At 39.7% G+C, this 17211-nt stretch overlaps 2 protein-coding genes across 12 annotated transcripts in view; one reads left to right on the forward strand and one right to left on the reverse strand.

The window, feature by feature from the left end:
• The first annotated feature begins 1045 nt into the window (after positions 1–1045).
• On the forward strand, positions 1046–6122 carry LOC120026125 (tripartite motif-containing protein 35-like). The gene is made up of 6 exons (XM_038970947.1): positions 1046–1670; positions 1941–2036; positions 4593–4823; positions 4939–4961; positions 5044–5162; positions 5280–6122. Exons 1-6 carry the CDS (start codon positions 1266–1268, stop codon positions 5852–5854), a joined length of 1449 nt encoding a protein of 482 aa, XP_038826875.1. The 5' UTR covers positions 1046–1265; the 3' UTR covers positions 5855–6122.
• A 4626-nt stretch (positions 6123–10748) lies between these two features.
• Positions 10749–17211, reverse strand: part of tpm2 (tropomyosin 2 (beta)) — a 37602-nt gene continuing 31139 nt past the window's right edge. For 4 of the 11 annotated variants that reach the window (XM_038970674.1, XM_038970672.1, XM_038970678.1 and 1 more), the window contains one exon: positions 10749–12612. In XM_038970674.1, coding sequence (XP_038826602.1) covers positions 12530–12612 — 83 coding nt within the window. In that variant the 3' untranslated portion in view covers positions 10749–12529. The other 7 variants (XM_038970675.1, XM_038970673.1, XM_038970679.1 and 4 more) reach the window with 2 other exon arrangements.

Raw genomic sequence — 17211 nt, forward strand, 5'->3', positions numbered from 1 at the left:
TTTTTACTTGGTTCTTTGACTGTCTAGAGTGTGTTTAAACTGTGCGGGTCAATCTGACCCATACAACAATGGACTTCATTTTTTTCTGCAAAGCAGAAGGTTTAAGCATCAGTTAAGTTGTAGATTTCCCATGTCATAGGGGAAGTGGGGAAGTCAACACTGACCATGATCCACTCGAAATGTATCACCAAACCGGAAGGGGGCAGAGGTAAGCATTGCGTTTTGGGACGGATTCCCTGATTCAATGGACACCCAGCCCCAGCATAACAGTGAATGGCCGTTTTATCTCAAAACCACTGTTTGTAAAACGATACCATCCACTCAGTAATGAGTGGTGAGAAATACATTTGACACCCACAGAAACGAAGACTGTCCTCTCAACAGTTACAACAGTAATTGCATTAAAAACATTGTTTTTCTGGCCGGTTGTATTTGGAAATGTTGCACAACTGTGTGCTTGAGTTTCAGAACGCATCCATGCTTGGCCTATATCTCAAAGAAAACTAACTGCAAAGGTCAAGGTGATGGTGGAAGCTAAACCACTGAGTTGGATGGTGCATTGAGGAAAGTTAAGGGAAATTAGTGGAAAACTAACATGGGAGAATGGAGCAAAATGGGCTACGGGTGTTAATGAAGATATGCCTCGATCTTGTAATGCCTTGCTCCGGTGTTGGAGTATGTTTCATGGGGTAGGCTTGAAGCATAAGGATGTGTTTTGGGGGAGATCCATTTGCGGTCAAGGAGATGTTGGAGGACGGACTGGGAAAAGTGGAGTCAATCAAAGTGACCAGAGCCCGGTTTCCCAAAAGTATCTTCAGGTTAAATTCATCTTTAGAACCTTTGTAGTTGCATTGTTAAATCTCCGAGCTGTTTCCCTGCATGTTTTCTGCATTAAATGCCAGTCTTCACCCCACGCAGTAGGTGGCAGTATGCACCTCTAACGTATGTTCTGTGGACCGCCATAATATCATAGAAGAACAACTGCAAAGGTTCTCCCCTCATACACGTGATACAGGAAGTAAAAGTCAGTGAAGCCATTTAAAATGTAGCTAATGTTCAGCTATCTGCTGTTCAACAAGGACAACATACACGACAGGATCTATTTCTCATTACTAGATTAATGTCAACATTTCAGAGCAGATACTGAAGGAGATAAGGAAAGCACACCAAATATCTTTAGTGCGTTATTAATAAGGGGTAAAGTACATTGCTTCTTATGCTATTACAGGCCATTATAGAGAAACAAGTTTGACGGATTCAGAAAAATGGCTTGCGAATCGACTCTCCCAGAGGAGGATCTATCCTGTCCTGTGTGCTGTGACATCTTCAAGGATCCTGTTCTCCTGTCTTGTAGCCACAGCTTCTGTAAAGCCTGTCTGCAGGAATTCTGGAGAGAGAAGGAATGGCAGGAGTGTCCAGTTTGCAGGAGAAGATCGTCAAGGTCTGAGCCTCCCAATAACCGGGCTCTTAAGAACCTATGTGAGGCCTTCTTACAGGAGAGGCGTCAGAGAGCTTCAGCAGGGTCTGGGGTGCTCTGCAGTCAGCATGGAGAGAAACTCAAGCTCTTTTGTCTGGAGCATGAACAGCCTATCTGTGTGGTGTGTCGTGATTCAAGGAAACATAAAACGCATGACTGCATCCCCATAGATGAAGCTGTACAGGATCTTAAGGTAGAGTAATGATTTTGTTAAGTCAGGGCGTTATGCAGAAAGTTAACAATAATTTCAACTTCACTGTGAAAGTGAAAAACACAATAGGCCTACAAGTACATTTTTTTGCTGACAATATGCATTTATGAACTTCCTTTTCGTGAGAGTAGGTATGTGATCTGGAGTTTTGATTTTGTAACAAAGTGACTATCCCTCAGCATTTTTTATTCAGTCTTAACTGGAATAAGTGTGTGATATGGTATTGGACAACAACCTAGTGTTTAATTCCAGGAGGAACTCAAGCCTACCCTGAAGTCCTTACAGGAGAAACTGGAAGTCTTTAACAAAGTCAAACTCACTTGTGATAAAACAGCACAGCATATCAAGGTAAGAATGCTGAGTGATGTAACACAAACAGCACAGCATATCAAGGTAAGAATGCTGAGTGATGTAACACAAACAGCACAGCATATCAAGGTAAGAATGCTGAGTGATGTAACACAAACAGCACAGCATATCAAGGTAAGAATGCTGAGTGATGTAACAAACAGCACAGCATATCAAGGTAAGAATGCTGAGTGATGTAACAAACAGCACAGCATATCAAGGTAAGAATGCTGAGTGATGTAACAAACAGCACAGCATATCAAGGTAAGAATGCTGAGTGATGTAACAAACAGCACAGCATATCAAGGTAAGAATGCTGAGTGATGTAACAAACAGCACAGCATATCAAGGTAAGAATGCTGAGTGATGTAACAAACAGCACAGCATATCAAGGTAAGAATGCTGAGTGATGTAACACAAACAGCACAGCATATCAAGGTAAGAATGCTGAGTGATGTAACACAAAGAGTACAGCATATCAAGGTAAGAATGCTGAGTGATGTAACAAACAGCACAGCATATCAAGGTAAGAATGCTGAGTGATGTAACACAAACAGCACAGCATATCAAGGTAAGAATGCTGAGTGATGTAACACAAACAGCACAGCATATCAAGGTAAGAATGCTGAGTGATGTAACACAAACAGCACAGCATATCAAGGTAAGAATGCTGAGTGATGTAACAAACAGCACAGCATATCAAGGTAAGAATGCTGAGTGATGTAACAAACAGCACAGCATATCAAGGTAAGAATGCTGAGTGATGTAACAAACAGCACAGCATATCAAGGTAAGAATGCTGAGTGATGTAACAAACAGCACAGCATATCAAGGTAAGAATGCTGAGTGATGTAACACAAACAGCACAGCATATCAAGGTAAGAATGCTGAGTGATGTAACAAACAGCACAGCATATCAAGGTAAGAATGCTGAGTGATGTAACACAAACAGCACAGCATATCAAGGTAAGAATGCTGAGTGATGTAACAAACAGCACAGCATATCAAGGTAAGAATGCTGAGTGATGTAACACAAACAGCACAGCATATCAAGGTAAGAATGCTGAGTGATGTAACACAAACAGCACAGCATATCAAGGTAAGAATGCTGAGTGATGTAACAAACAGCACAGCATATCAAGGTAAGAATGCTGAGTGATGTAACAAACAGCACAGCATATCAAGGTAAGAATGCTGAGTGATGTAACACAAACAGCACAGCATATCAAGGTAAGAATGCTGAGTGATGTAACACAAACAGCACAGCATATCAAGGTAAGAATGCTGAGTGATGTAACAAACAGCACAGCATATCAAGGTAAGAATGCTGAGTGATGTAACAAACAGCACAGCATATCAAGGTAAGAATGCTGAGTGATGTAACACAAACAGCACAGCATATCAAGGTAAGAATGCTGAGTGATGTAACAAACAGCACAGCATATCAAGGTAAGAATGCTGAGTGATGTAACACAAACAGCACAGCATATCAAGGTAAGAATGCTGAGTGATGTAACACAAACAGCACAGCATATCAAGGTAAGAATGCTGAGTGATGTAACAAACAGCACAGCATATCAAGGTAAGAATGCTGAGTGATGTAACAAACAGCACAGCATATCAAGGTAAGAATGCTGAGTGATGTAACAAACAGCACAGCATATCAAGGTAAGAATGCTGAGTGATGTAACACAAACAGCACAGCATATCAAGGTAAGAATGCTGAGTGATGTAACACAAACAGCACAGCATATCAAGGTAAGAATGCTGAGTGATGTAACACAAACAGCACAGCATATCAAGGTAAGAATGCTGAGTGATGTAACAAACAGCACAGCATATCAAGGTAAGAATGTTGAGTGATGTAACACAAACAGCACAGCATATCAAGGTAAGAATGCTGAGTGATGTAACACAAACAGCACAGCATATCAAGGTAAGAATGCTGAGTGATGTAACAAACAGCACAGCATATCAAGGTAAGAATGCTGAGTGATGTAACAAACAGCACAGCATATCAAGGTAAGAATGCTGAGTGATGTAACACAAAGAGTACAGCATATCAAGGTAAGAATGCTGAGTGATGTAACAAACAGCACAGCATATCAAGGTAAGAATGCTGAGTGATGTAACACAAACAGCACAGCATATCAAGGTAAGAATGCTGAGTGATGTAACAAACAGCACAGCATATCAAGGTAAGAATGCTGAGTGATGTAACACAAACAGCACAGCATATCAAGGTAAGAATGCTGAGTGATGTAACACAAACAGCACAGCATATCAAGGTAAGAATGCTGAGTGATGTAACGAACAGCACAGCATATCAAGGTAAGAATGCTGAGTGATGTAACAAACAGCACAGCATATCAAGGTAAGAATGCTGAGTGATGTAACAAACAGCACAGCATATCAAGGTAAGAATGCTGAGTGATGTAACAAACAGCACAGCATATCAAGGTAAGAATGCTGAGTGATGTAACAAACAGCACAGCATATCAAGGTAAGAATGCTGCGTAAGGACCAAGGTAGAGTTCTAGTGCTCTCTGTCTCCAGAGCCAGGCTGAGGACACAGAGATAACGATTAAGGAGGACTTTGAGCGGGTTCACCAGTTTCTACGAAAGGAGGAGGAGGCCAAGATAGCTGCCCTGAGGGAGGAAGAGGAGCAGAAGAGTCAGACGATGAAGGTGAAGATTGAAGAGATGAGCGGACAGATATCATCACTTTCAGACACAATCAAAGCCATAGAGAAAGCGCTGGAAGCTGAAGACATCTCATTCCTGCAGGTACAGATGTCTGTCCCCATAATCATTCAATATTATTAAAGATGGATGCCACAATGAATACTGATTGATCATTAATAACACTGATAGCTAAGCTGCTCTTTTTGTTACTTTGCAGAACTACAATGCCACAATGAAAAGGTAAGTGATCTGCCTCCTGTCTCTCTACTCTGTGGTTCTGAACCTAACCCCACAGCAGCAATGACTCCTAAATGTTCTCCAGAACCCAGTGCCCACTGCCTGATCCTGTGAGGGTTTCAGGAGCGCTGATAGATGTGGCTAAACACCTGGGCAACCTCATGTTCAGAATCTGGGAGAAAATGAAGGAGATTGTTCAATACAGTGAGTCATATTTATTCCAAAAAGATTCAATGATCGCTTGACATGTAGGCCGAACGGATCGTTTATTTTGTTCTCTGTTTAGTTTTGACGTGGCGTGTCTCTGTTCTCTCTGTTCAGCTCCGGTGGTTCTGGACCCTAATACTGTGCACTCAAAGCTACTCTGTTCCATGACCTGGACTGGGTATGATGATTGCTTTGTATGGGGTGGTGAGTTCCAGCAGCGTCCTGACAACCCAGAGAGGTTAGCCCAGGGATGGGCCATGGGCTCTGAGGGCTTTACCTCAGGGACACACAGCTGGGACATTGAGATTGATGACGAGTATTGGTTTGCAGGTGTGGCCACTGAGTCTATCAATAGGTCTGATCCTAGAGATGAAGTCTGGGGTGTTAGCCATGTTGATAGTTTTAATACAGATTATAAGGAAGACTTTGATTATGTATATGAAGTAAGTTGCCCAAATACTGAAACCATTTACCTCCCCGTGAGACACAACTCCAGAGTTAAGGACAGGATCAGAGTTCAGCTGGACAGGGACAGAGGAGAGCTATCATTCTACGACATTGATAGTAACACACACATACACACAGGTACACACGCATTCACTGGGAGAATATTTCCAATTTTTTCAGTGCGTGACGGTCTGAGGATTTTACCAGTGAGGGCCTCTGTAACAGTGGAACAGCACAGTTAGGGCTGCCGGAAAACGTGTGGTGAGCTGGCATTTACACCAGTCAGTTTCATCGGGTTTCGCAACACCCTACTACTGTTAATTTGAAATAATACAAATATTGACAAAGTGTGGAAACTACTGTTTTTTTTTGTTGGCAGATTTGTCTTGTGATTAGTCATCTTGCACACTGTTCATCTGTGCTGCGGTTGTGTGCATCCTAACCAATCAAGTTCAAGCTCTACTCTTTCCTCTGGAATTTGAAAACATATCAATCCCAATAGAAATAAGTAACTCATTACATTTACATTACATTCCATGTCATTTAGCAGACGCTCTTATCCGGAGAGACTTAAATGAGCAAGGCACTTAACGTTAATCAGATTTTGAACATCATGAAAACTAGATGATTTTTTTTCAGTCAGACCAACTGACGTCAGGAAAATGTGAACGTGTTGAAATTTGATTCAAGATTCAGCTTGACTACTTAATCTTTAATACCTTTTCTATCCAAATGATTTACTGAAATGAACCTCTGAACACTATGATATATACAGTGCATTCGGAAAGTATTCATACCCCTTTTTCCACATTTTCTTATCGTAGTCTTATTCTAAAAGTGATTCAATTGTTTTTTTCCCCATTCATCAATCTACACACAATACCCCATAATGGCATCACAGGTTTAGACATTTTTGCAAATGTGTTAAAAATAAAAAACAAATACTTTATTTACGTAAGTATTCAGACCCTTTGCTATGAGACTTGAAATTTAGCTCAGGTGCAACCTGTTTCCATTTATCATCCTTAATGTTTCTACAACTTGATTGTAGTCCACTTGTGGTAAATTCCATTGATTGGACATTAATTGGAAAGGTACACACCTGTCTATATAAGGTCCCACAGTTGACAGTGCATGTCAGAGCAAAAACCAAGCAATCCCCACAGCATGGGGATTGTCCGTAGAGCCCCGAGACAGGATTGTGTCGAGACACAGATCTGGGGAATGTTCCAAAACATTTCGGTAGCATTGAAGGTCCCGAAGAACACAGCGGTCTTCATCATTCTTAATTGGAAGAAGTTTGGAAACACCAAGACTTCCTTGAGCTGGCCGCCCGGCCAAATTGAGCAATCAGGGGAGAAGGGCATTGGTCAGGGAGGTGACTCAGCACACATCCCAGTCTCTGTAGATTTGATTGTTTTTGGCCTTTTTTTTGGCCTTTCTAGGGAGTTTTTCCTAGCCACTGTGCTTCTACACCTGCATTGCTTGTTGTTTGGGGTTTTAGGCTGGGTTTCTGTACAGCACTTTGAGATATCAGCTGATGTAAGAAGGGCTATATAAATACATTTGATTTGACCAAGAACCCGCTGGTCACTCTGACAGAGCTCCAGAGTTCCTCTGTGGAGATGGGAGAACCTTCCAGAAGGACAACCATCTCTGCAGCACTCCAGGGTCTTTATGGTAGAGTGGCCAGACGGAAGCTACTCCTCAGTAAAAGGCACATGACAGCCCGCTTGGAGTTTGCCAAAAGGCACCTAAAGGACTCAGACCATGAGAAACAAGATTCTCTGGTCTGATGAAACCAAGATTGAACTCAGCCTGAATGCCAAGCGTCACGTCTGGAGGAAACCTGGCACCATCCCTACGGTGAAGCATGGTGGTGGCAGAATCATGCTGCGGGGATGTTTTTCAGGGGCAGGGACTGGGAGACTAGCCCGAATCAAGGGAAAGGTGAATTGAGCAAAGTAGAAAGAGATGCTTGATGAAAACCTGCTCCAGAGTGCTCAAGACCTCAGACTGGGGCGAAGGTTCACCTTCCAACAGGACAACGACCCTAAGCGTACAGCCAAGACAATGCAGGAGTGGCTTCAGGACAATTCACTGAATATCCTTGAGCGGCCCAGCCAGAGTTCGGACTTGAACCCGATCGAACATATCTTGAGAGACCTGAAAATAGCTGTGCAGCGACGCTCCCCATCCAACCTGACAGAGCTTGAGAGGATCTGCAGAGAAGAATGAGAGAAACTCCCCAAATACAGGTCTGCCAAGCTTGTAGCGTCATACCCAAGAAGACCTGTGGCTGTAATCGCTGCCAAAGGTGCTTCAACAAAGTACTGAGTAAAGGGTCTGGATACTTATGTAAATGTGATATTTAGTTTTTTATAATTAGCAAAAATGTCTAAACCTGTTTTTGTCTTCTCATTATGGGGTATTGTGTGTTAAACAATTTAATACATTTTAGAATAAGGCTGTAAAGTGACAAAATGTGGAAAAAGTCAAGGGGTCTGAATACTTTCCGAATGTATTGAACACTATTTTATATATATATATATATATTTTGAACACTATTTTATATATATATTTTGAACACAATATTATATAGATATTTAACAATGTATGTATATAGAAATATTGAACACAATATTATATATACACACTACCAGTCAAAAGTTGACACACCTACTCATTCAAGCGTTTCTTTATTTTTACTATTTTCTACATTGTAGAATAATAGTGAAGACATAAACTTTGAAATAGCACATATGGAGTCATGTCGCAACCAAAAAAGTGTTCAACAAATTCTTCAAAGTAGCCACCCTTTGCCTTGATGACAGCTTTGCACACTCTTGGCATTCTCTCAACCAGCTTCACGAGGAATGCTTGAGGTAACCCTGCATAAAGCTCATCCCTTCTATTTGATATGATCTAATTGCAGTTGTGTGTGCGTGTGTAAGGAAAACTCCTCTCTAGTTAGAATAGAATTCATATGAATATTTTTGTGACCTGATAAAAATCATAGCCCATACGAAATTGTTTTACAACATTTTGATTGTGCACACATCAATACATTGTATTAAAATGTGTCTCTTAGCAGTCCACTGTGTCCGCATTGTGACCACATTTACTTGTCCATTCATGTATGCACATTTTTGGACAGATATTCTTTCAAAATAATAACTTTAGACACACATTGATGACATACAGTAGCAGTCAAAAGTTTGGACACCCCTACTCATTCAAGGTTTATTTTTAATTTTTACTATTACTTTTACTTTTACTACCAAAAAAGTGTTAAACAAATCAAAATATATTATATATTTGAGATTCTTCAAAGTAGCCACCCTTTACCTTTATGACAGCTTTGTTTAACACTTTTTTGGTTACTACATGATTCCATGTGTTATTTCATAATTTTGATGTCTTCACTATTATTCTACAATGTAAAAATAAAGAAAAACCCTTGAAAGGTACTGTAAGTCAATGATGCGACATGTCAATGATTTAAGAGGGTTTAGAGGGTATAGAGATATTGTTATCCACGTCGGCACCAACGATGTTAGGATGAAACAGTCAGAGGTCACCAAGCACAACATAGCTTCAGCGTGTAAATCAGCTAGAAAGATGTGTTGGCACCGAGTAATTGTCTCTGGTCCCCTCCCAGTTAAGGGGAGTGATGAGCTCTACAGCAGAGTCTCACAACTCAATCGCTGGTTGAAAACTGTTTTCTGCCCCTCCCAAAAGATAGAATTTGTAGATAATTGGCCCTCTTTCTGGGACTCACCCACAAACAGGACCAAGCCTGGCCTGCTGAGGAGTGACGGACTCCATCCTGGCTGGAGGGGTGCTCTCATCTTATCTACCAACATAGACAGGACTCTAACTCCTCTAGCTCCACAATGAAATAGGGTGCAGGCCAGGCAGCAGGCTGTTAGCCAGCCTGCCAGATTAGTGGAGTCTGCTACTAGCAGTCAGTGTAGTCAGCTCAGCTATCCCCATTGAGACCGTGTCTGTGCCTCGACCTAGGTTGGGAAAAACTAAACATGGCGGTGTTTGCCTTAGCAATCTCACTAGGATAAAGACCTCCTCCATTCCTGCCATTATTGAAAGAGATCCGGATAACTCACATCTCAAAATAGGGCTACTTAATGTTAGATCCCTCAATTCAAAGGCAGTTATAGTCAATGAACTAATCACTGATCATAATCTTGATGTGATTGGCCTGACTGAAACATGGTTTCTAACAGTTTGTGCAGAAATTCTTCGGTTGTGCAAACCCAGTTTCATCAGCTGACCGGTGGCTGGTCTCAGACAATCCCGCAGGTGAAGGAGCCAGATGTGGATGTCGTGGTTACACGTGATCTGCGGTTGTGAGGCCGGTTGGACGTACTGCCAAATTCTCTAAAATGACGTTGGAGGTGGCTTATGGTAGAGAAATGAACATTAAATTCTCTGGTGGACATTCCTGCAGTCAGCATGCCAATTGCACACTCCCTCAAAACATCTGTGGCATTGTGTTGTGTGACAACTGAACATTTTAGTGGCCTTTTGTCCCCAGCACAAGGTGCACCTGTGTAATGATCATGCTGTTTAATCTTGATATGACACACCTGTCAGGTGGATGGATTATTTTGGCAACGGAGAAATGTTCACTAACAGGGATGTAAACAAATTTGTGCACAAAATTCAAGAGAAGTAAGCCTTTTGTGAGAATGCATTTTTTGGGGGGATCTTTAATTTCAGCTCATGAAACATTGGACCAACACTTTACATGTTGCATTTATATTTTTGTTCAGTGTCGACGTGACAAAGGTTAAATGTACAACCTTGTTAGACATTTCTGCCATGATTGTTTACACAACATGCTTTGGCGATATCATGGGTCAAACTTGATCTGAAGCTACCATCCTGTTGCTGTGGAAACATGACACAGAAGCAGTTACACCAGAATTGTTACGCCAAAACGTTAGCGAAATGGTAGTAGTGGTAGCCAGCATCATTCAAAGAAACCAAGAAGTTGTCTTGATCAGTTCACCATTGTAAACAAACTAAAGTATAAGCGTTATTAGACTTTGTTACACTGTGATCTGGTTTAAGGAAATACTAGAAGAAATGTACAAAACAACCATTTATTTTGCCGGCCATTTTTTAATCATCTTAAGAGCTTATACAGTTGATTCATTGCATAGGATACATGAGTAATAAACCTTAATACAATTATTTTAATACCTCCAGAATATTGAATAATTCCCCCCAATTAAAACCTTCAGACCGATAAGCATTCTGACTAGTCTGAAGTATTGACACATGTGCATTAAGATATAATTTACATGAGCTTGAAATCAACCTTACAAGTTTACAGCTGTAGGGTAGTTCCACAAAATGAGTCCCTTTTGCATCCCTTTGATATTTTAAGTAGAAATGTTGCACCAATATTGGATTTTAAAAGCCTGCCATATTAAATGAAGTGCCATTTAATAGACTTAGATTTTTTTTTTTTATAATCAAAGAGTTAGCGCCAACATTCAGCATTTTGACATTTCCCTTTGCAATCTGACTTCTCAGATTTTAACTCACTTATCCTCAAAAGTCAATTTGGCTGTTTTGACAAAGTCAATTTGGAAGATTATCTATTTCATGTGATTAGTGATTCATTGTAAGGTAAAACACTTAAACATGTCCCTCATTTTAAGGTCAATCCTGTAACCTGAACTTTTGTTTTAATATGGTGAATATTTAATATACACCCCCCCCCCCCCCATCTAATAATCAAATCAGTGTAAAAGCAGGTGAGCTGGTTCTAGTCTTTCTGGACATTTTGTGGTGTTTTGTGGGGGGAAACATTGGGTTGAGCAAGTAGTTTCACTACTCAAAAAGAGACTCGTTTCGTGGAACGACCATGTAACAGTTAAACCGGCCAATTATTGAGAGGGTGTTTCAAAAATTAAGAGAAGTTTCAGATTCTAACAACTATGGGCATTCTCAAAAATCTTTGTCAAGAAAAAAAAAGGGAAAAAAAGGCAAGTGATTAGAATACATGAGGTACCACATCATCATGATTAGAATAGCAAAATCATCTAATATTAAACTATTATCCAAACCCCCAAAAGGTCACTACAACAATTTTGAAAATTCAAAAACTTTGTCAAAAGAATCCTGTGTCTAAATTAAATGTCCCTATTGTATTTAGTTTGTATTACATTATTTGATACCTTTGCTAGTCATTTTGAACCATATAAACTACCCTAGACGTACATTTAACGAACTGCTATTTATCCGAAATAGTCCAAATATTAAAATGCGAACGCTAGTCTTTTTCCCTGTTTGGGTCAGTTCTACACAAATACTATACTGTATTAATTAAAACAATGAGTGGCACATCTTACCAAATAGTAAGTAAAGAATATGTTTACCATTTATTTGTTTTGAAGGATTACAAAAACTTTATACTTTGGATTTTAAAAAAAAATAAGAGTTTGAGGTAACAAAGCTTAAAGAGTAAAGCAAATGCAATTTCACTTCAAGGAGGCCTCAGAGGTCAGATTAGAAAAGAGATGTCAATTTAAAGACTTGAATCACATGCTAAATACAAACAGCAACCTCGATAGCATTCAACTCTATGCTGTCCAACTCTATGCTGTTCTGCTGTTATACTGAACCATGTTAACTTCTGTAGCCAGCATGCGTTTGCCATTAATTAGCATGTGTGCAAGAGACCCTCATTAACTAAAACGGAATGCCTTGTTCGTAAGCCTTTACTACTATTAAAGCCATGTGAAGACTGTCCTGTTCCCAAAGGGGCAAGTCAACTAAAGGATTTGGTCAAGTGTGTATCAATGAGCATTATGAAAGCTTTGTGTTTTTTTCGTTCACTTTGTTTTAGGCCTCTTGTTCATGGGCCCAGACAGACAGAGCTCGCTCTATAGGTTGTTGAGCTCCAGGAGGGTTTGGTCCAGCGTTTGGTGCATGTCTAGGTTCTCTTCTTTAGCTGTAGCTAGTTTCTCTGGTGACGGGAAAACAAAAGAACAGGTGAGCACCCCAACAAGCAAGCTCTGTTGGCTCAGGAATAGGACAATGAAACATGGACATCAAAAAAATTAACAGTACTATCTAACAATGTGATTCAAAAGCATACTGTATTTTACACATTCATTTATCAAGTGTGTTTGTGTAAAATTGCAGTAATATGTTTGTGTCAGTTAAAACAGCGAAAGTGGTCACTAAGAAGCACAGGTGGACAATAAACAGAGCTAGGCTGTTGAAAAGATCCATGTTATATACAATTGAAGCAAGAATTCAACTTTCCTGGACAGCCAATCTAGATGAAAACAAAAAAATGAATATGAACGTTTTTTTCTTTTCTTAGTTCAGACGTCTCCTACATGTTGGTGAGCTACCATAGCAAGTCCCTTCCCAAACCCAATGAGAGGACAGTGCTCCTTGTGTGCACAGAATGTCAGGTGAGGTTTCAATTTCAGTGTGTACAAAGGAGCGTTTCCAGAGGACAGCAGATGCTTTCTGCGTGTCACACCACTCAATGGGCCAGGTGGTGAGGGAAGCTAAAACGTGAAGATACTCGTGCAATGAAAGTAATGCTAGTCAATACAAGGAGGCTAAAGATTTATATATTTAGCCCAGCTAACTTGTGGAAAGTCATGAGGTAAATGTAGCACAACTTGGAATTAGCCAAGTTCACTATAGCACACCATGCAAAATAGTGAAGTTACTTAAGGACTCTTAACAGGGAAAACACCCAAAGGAATCCATGTAAACAAATGGGTGTGGATATAATATGGGGTAACTTGTAGCGAAGCCAAGTGTAGAGAGACTAACCCCAGAAATCTAATACTGCACCCAGAGTGTATACTTAGTATGTATAAGTACTATAATAGTTAATGATAAAACAAAATATGTTTCATCACACTAAACTACAAACTCTACATTCAAAGAAATACATGAGCCTGTGTAGTTTCAAGCCTGTGTAAATCTTAAAAGTTTACATATCATTGACTTTGGATGGATACATGTAAGAGAGTCTGAGCAATAGCAAAACATTTGTGAAATCAAAAAATGTATAACATTCACCAGATTTCATGGCATTATATATATATATATATTTTTGGCTATATGATTATCTATAGATGTCAGTCTACAGGCTTTAGAGTATATAGGCAGGATGGCATGCAAACAATCTGAAGTTTTACAGCAAACTGTCCTATATGCAAACTTGGGTATTTCTTTTGAATAAATAATCCTGAAAACCATTATTTCAGATAAATGCTAATTATTCCACATTCTGTGAAAGCTTTGAAAACTTCAGGTGTGGGATGGTGTCCAGTCCAAAGTGCTCCATTTGGTCCATTAAACTCCCTCATGTTTTAGCAGTGGAACTCTACAATGTGCAGCAAGTGAGTATCCTCAAGTTTGTGAAAAACTAACTTTCTTAATTCTGAAAAACTTGGAACCAAATTTCATACAAAAAAAGGTTACATGATTTATTTGGGGGGGATGAATTACTGTACAGGTACCCTACCAGTACCCAAATTACACACAACACTCCAAGTTTGGGGCAAATTCATTCACACTCAATTCCCTTGATGAATTGTAACAGATTTTCCATGTATTAAATGTAAATGTTTTATATGATTGGTCAATTACTTGAATGTCATGTTTTCAAATGACTTCAATGTTATGACTTGAATTTTCATGTATTGACTCCACCCTAATGACAGCATACTGAAGAATGTACAACCAGTGCCTTCTAGAGGGGGGTATGAGAAAATCGGTTCCAAGTTTACTCAGAGACAAGTGCATATTGGAAGAGTGGGATAGTGGAAGGAAGTTTGCCAAAGCTTCCGTCTCAGACTCAGCTGTTAAATTCGTTCAGAACAACCCTCAGTTCGTTACTGAGGATGCGGTTGTTCTCCACCTCCTTGTGATAACGCTCTGTGGTGCCAGAAGAGTCAATGAAAGCCAGTGTGAAGATACAGAGAGAGAAAGGAGGGAGAGAAAGAGGGAAGGGTTAAAAGGTCACAGATTAGTGCAATAAAAGGTCACAGGGCAATGAAAGACACGAAAAAAGAACTGCTGAAAGTTGCTTTTTGTCGTCTGACAGAGGTAAATCAGCACCTATAGCAATTACAGCTCACTTGACAATGCTTGAAATGTCTTGAATTGAACACAATCATTGCAAGACATTAAAAGGAAAGTTTGTTTCATTAGTCCATTTTTGACATAGTCCCAAAATGTTTTGCTTGTCAGCAATCAAGTTAGGTAATTATCAAAATATGATGCAAAATGCAGCATAATACAGGGATGACTTCTGTACTTAGAAAAAAAGTATATGAATTGTTGGTGAAAGTTACATATCTTAACTTGATTGCTGACAAGCAAAACATGTTGGCACTCAACAATGGACTAATGAAACAAATACCAAAATGTGTTTTTTGGGTGTAATTTTCCTTTAAGCAACTATAGCAGGAAGCAATACATATTCATATTGCTGGGGTCAGGGGATAAGAAAGGGAGGTAAGAGACAGCAAATCCCTTTAAGATTCTCCAAAGTACTGAGCCGCAGGTTTCTTTAGACAGGATAATTCTCACTTTAAAAACTAAATATCATGTTCCCTTAATCATTAAAAGAGATTTATTGGTTCTACTGGGAGTGTTTGGAAATCAGAGGGATTGTTCAGAACTGCACCTCTTTTGGTCAGATTTATTTTGATGCCTTGTGTCAGGGTTGGTCAGATAATTACAGAAATGTTCAAAACAGTTCATACGGTGTGGTGGGAACAGTACTGAAATGAGATTCATTCACACCGATTCCCTTGTATCGTAAAATAAGTAATTCACTGAATGACTTGTGTATCTCCATCATAACATTTTACAACAGTTCAGATTTAATTTAATATGAATATTAAATATAAAAAATTCTCAATAAAACGGTAAAGGTAGTCAAAAAATGTAGGCTATATTAAATGTAGTCAATAAAACACCATGTACCGCGAGTGTAGTCAGGTATAGTGGTATGGCAAATTGTGGATTGTAATATTCGGCACCAACCTTCTAAACTTTATTAGGTGATTATGATGAAAAACCAAATGCTGATAATGACAGTAGAAAACAGTAGCGGTTTCAGGACATTTATTACAGAGAAAGGGAAAACAAGTATATATCTCAATACAGAAGACCAAGCCTAACCCAGATCTTTGGAGAGGTATGGACACAGCGCCAGACAACACCAATGGGTGTGGGTTTTCCTATTTACATCTATAGAAATGTAAGAGGATCACTGAACAATGCTGACACCTGACATAACAGTAGGGAGAGGAACTAAAAAGGGGGAATGGGTTTGACGGGGGTAGGGGGGGGACAATCTGCCTGGGGCCACATTTATATCCCTTGGTATTTTGAATCAGCAAGTCTTGTAAACTTAGTTACGACCACATTTTTTTCAATTTCACCATACAAATTTCGTAACCAAGGGTAATGAGAGATCGATCACAGTTCTGTCTGAAAAGTTGTGGAATGAAAAAAAGGACAGAAAGGAAGTGGAGGATGTCTGAACCCCAGGGGTGCCAGATGAAGGTGGAGAGCGTCAGAGAGGAGGAGGAGGAGGAAGAGTGAGGGAGTGTCTAGAGTGTAGTCATGTCGTTGAGAGCCAGGTCAAGCTCCTCACTGAGGGCTTTACCCTTCAGCTTCTGAGCGTACACCTCGTCTGGAGGGAGGGATGAACACAGACGACAGAAAGATGGACAGAAAGATGGACAGACACACAAGATGGAAACAGAACAAGGTGAGTGAAAAAAGAAAAGTTCAAGAAAAGAAAAGTCAGATAACAGAAATCTCAACTTCAAAAAGGATTATGCACATCTAAAGAAATTATAATAAAATGCCATATCCAAAAATAACTTTTCCACCAAATTCCTTCAGCAGTAGCAATCTGACAATCAAATACCTTACAAAAATTCTAGATTTGTAAAATAATAAATGAATCAAATTCCAAAAAATGTTAGAATATTAATAAGTTGCGTATCATTAACACAGAATCAAACAGTTAACACAACGCACTCCAGTTTAAAAATCAACTAAAACTCGTCCTTCAGGAAAAGACAAATCCACTCAAGGTTATCAGGGTCATGCAGCATCAAAAGCCATGTTCCAATTCAAATTCCTCAAACAAAACACCAGATAACACCAACTGAACAGCCATGCTCCACAACTGCACTTTATTTTTAAATAAGTTTTACGTTAAAACGATAAGAAAAATGCATAAAATTCCACGTGAGTTTACAATGCAGCCGTGCTGCTGCCAGCAACGGGTCTCACGGTGCGTCCCTTTCCGATGGTTAAGCATTGCACCTGTACCACCATTACTGAGCCTCAATTCCACCTGGCAAAGTTTGCATTTCCTTCTCATTTAACTTAAAAAATTATTGCCATGCAGGACTTCACTGCTGTCACTTGCCTTTCTCTGATTCTTGCAACTGTTAACGATGATGACCTAGTGTTGGAGAGTAGACTCCAAAATAATTGATTCCTCGACTCCTTGCAAGTCGAGTGTCAAGATTAGATTCCAATAGGAATCAACTCCTAAGAGTCA

The sequence above is a fragment of the Salvelinus namaycush genome, chromosome 31, assembly GCF_016432855.1.
Source record: "Salvelinus namaycush isolate Seneca chromosome 31, SaNama_1.0, whole genome shotgun sequence".
NCBI classification, from domain to species: Eukaryota; Metazoa; Chordata; class Actinopteri; order Salmoniformes; family Salmonidae; genus Salvelinus; species Salvelinus namaycush.